Source organism: Empidonax traillii, unplaced genomic scaffold (genome assembly GCF_003031625.1).
Source record: "Empidonax traillii isolate 1590-97213 ecotype Southwest subspecies unplaced genomic scaffold, ASM303162v1 scaffold1272:size142475, whole genome shotgun sequence".
Classification (NCBI taxonomy): Eukaryota; Metazoa; Chordata; class Aves; order Passeriformes; family Tyrannidae; genus Empidonax; species Empidonax traillii.
Genome location: NW_020956465.1, coordinates 1 through 2,071, shown reverse-complemented (window position 1 = coordinate 2,071; position 2,071 = coordinate 1). Strand labels below are relative to the sequence as shown.

General features: G+C 48.7%; 2 protein-coding genes across 2 annotated transcripts in view; one reads left to right on the top strand and one right to left on the bottom strand.

Moving 5' to 3' along the window:
* LOC114069484 (zinc finger HIT domain-containing protein 3-like) overlaps positions 1-1,766 on the top strand; it is an 8,160-nt gene extending 6,394 nt beyond the window's left edge. The window contains exon 5 of the transcript XR_003573786.1: positions 1,756-1,766. The gene's annotated coding sequence lies outside the window, so the exon portion shown is untranslated. The remainder of the gene's footprint in view (positions 1-1,755) is intronic.
* Positions 1-2,061, bottom strand: part of LOC114069479 (unconventional myosin-XIX-like) — a gene marked incomplete at its 5' end in the record, with an annotated part of 6,357 nt that extends 4,296 nt beyond the window's left edge. Inside the window, 3 exons of the mRNA XM_027906286.1 lie at positions 554-663; positions 1,257-1,327; positions 1,924-2,061. Coding sequence (XP_027762087.1) covers positions 554-663; positions 1,257-1,327; positions 1,924-2,061 — 319 coding nt within the window. The remainder of the gene's footprint in view (positions 1-553; positions 664-1,256; positions 1,328-1,923) is intronic.
* Between the last annotated feature and the right edge of the window lie 10 nt (positions 2,062-2,071).

Here is a 2,071-nt window from a genome sequence, read left to right as displayed (position 1 = left end):
TGGTGAGCTCCTCCTTTTAGGGGTTGATAGCAAAGGCATTACCTTGTAGACGGGGTTGTGGGTTTGGGGTTGTGGTTTTTAAAGTCCATCCTCGCTCTTGCTTAGAAAAAGAGAAGTTTGCAAAAGGTGGAAGAAGCAGCAGAATCCAGGTAAGCTGGAGGGTCAGTGATTCAGCAAGGAAGCAAAGGGGGGGGGGAAAAAAAGAAAGGAAGGAGAGAAGGAACATGAGCCAAAAGGTAAGAGGCTTTCAATCTTACTAAAGAACCAACTCCAAATCAAATGATATTGGGTGGGGGGGACCCCAGACACCATTGTACCTGGAATTGTTCCAGCCAAGAGGAACACAGAAAACCAGCAGTAAGAGGAAAGATTTTAAAAAGAGCCTGCTGGAAGCATTAGGGAAATGAGGAACTCCAGCTGGTGACAGATAATGGAAGTATTCTGAGAACAGGGGTGTCCCTCTGAATACAGTAATCACCAGATCTGTGCAATACCAAATGGGTGCAGTGATAATTTTACTTGATGGCAGAGGGGATTACCTGCACAAACATACCTTTTCCCTCAGCAGTGTGAGAGTTGCTTTTATCACACACTCTGGTTTTACTGGGCCCACAGGACTGTCTCAGGATTTCGTAGCGCTCAGTGAAACGCTGGAAAGGGATCCTGGCAGACAAACACACAGGGAATTGCAGGAAGGAGTCACTCCTGTGGCAAAGAACTTATCCTTTGGGGGTGAAAACTGCAGAATGGCTTCACAGACTGCTGCCTAAAGAGTCCCCAACAGGCAAGAAGGTACAAACTTCCAGTAGTGCCTGTGGCAAAGACTGGGCAGGAATTGTGCTTGGATATGACAATGATGAGCTTCACCCCATCAGTGACTATCTCAGGCCTTGCTCTGCACCCTCTAAAGCTGCTGGAGAAAGCCCAGCAAGGCTGTGATGAGATGCTCAGCTCTGAGATGACCACACTTAGGTAAAAATGCCATTTATGATTTAACTGCTAAAAACGTTACTGTGAAGCCACGTTCAGTTTGAAAGGTTTGAGTGCATAACAGTCCCCATCAAAACATCTCTTCCCCAGCTTCTGAGACTGGAAAGGGACAGTGAGCTCTCAGACAGCTTGGAAAGCATCAGCAGTTTCGAGGCCTAAAACAAAGTGCAAAATATTTGGGTTTCCTGCTTACGAGCTTTTCTGAATTAACTAATGTGCCTCTAATTGCTGCAGAAGTGGGTTATGCTCAAGGAGTTTGGGCTCACCTGACAGGGAATCCTGCTGCACTGATGGTGATGGCTTCGACTATTCCACATGCCTGAAGCTGGCTGAGAACCTGAGGCATAAATTGGGATGGTTTAGGTGACACTGTCTGTGGGAGCTGCCCCTTTCTTGTGGTTTCCACCCCCTGACTGGCCGAGTGCAGCAGCAGGTGAAAAGCCAGTGGGGGTATTTGAATGCTACTTTATTATTTTAACACTATTGTGCACTCAGCAAATTCTATCAGAGATTAAAGTCAGGGCAGCTGCTTGTTTGCCCATCAGATGATGGTCTCCAGTTACAGCTCTGCTCCCAAAGTCCTCAGCTGACCTAACCCAGCTTGTCCTGCGCTCCAGGAGCAAGCAAAGTTTGGTTTGGAAGATCCCTGTGTGCCCAGGGCAGCAGAGCACTCAGAACACCCTCACCTGTTTGAGGGCTGGGAGGGCAGCACCCCAAAAAAAACAGGAGTGCTCTGGGAAGAGAACTCCTACAGCAACACAGGAGTTGCACCTGGAAGAGCTGCTGAGCTCACACAGGCTCTGTCCTGGACCAGCACCATCTGAAGGGATGTTTGTCTCTGCAGCCTCACAGCTATTTCAAAGTGTGCTGTGAAAGGAGCTCTGCAGTGTCTCCAGGAGGCTTCTCAGGGAGCAAAGGCTTTGGCAAAGTTACCTCCTCTCTTTTAAAAGTCATTGCCTTGCAGTCAGCGTTGGGCTTGATGCAGCGGATGTAGTGGGGCGTGGTCCTGTCCAGAATCTGCATGAGGTGTTCCAGGGAGCTCTGCACAAAACAAGCAGGGGATGGATCAGGGACAACTCCT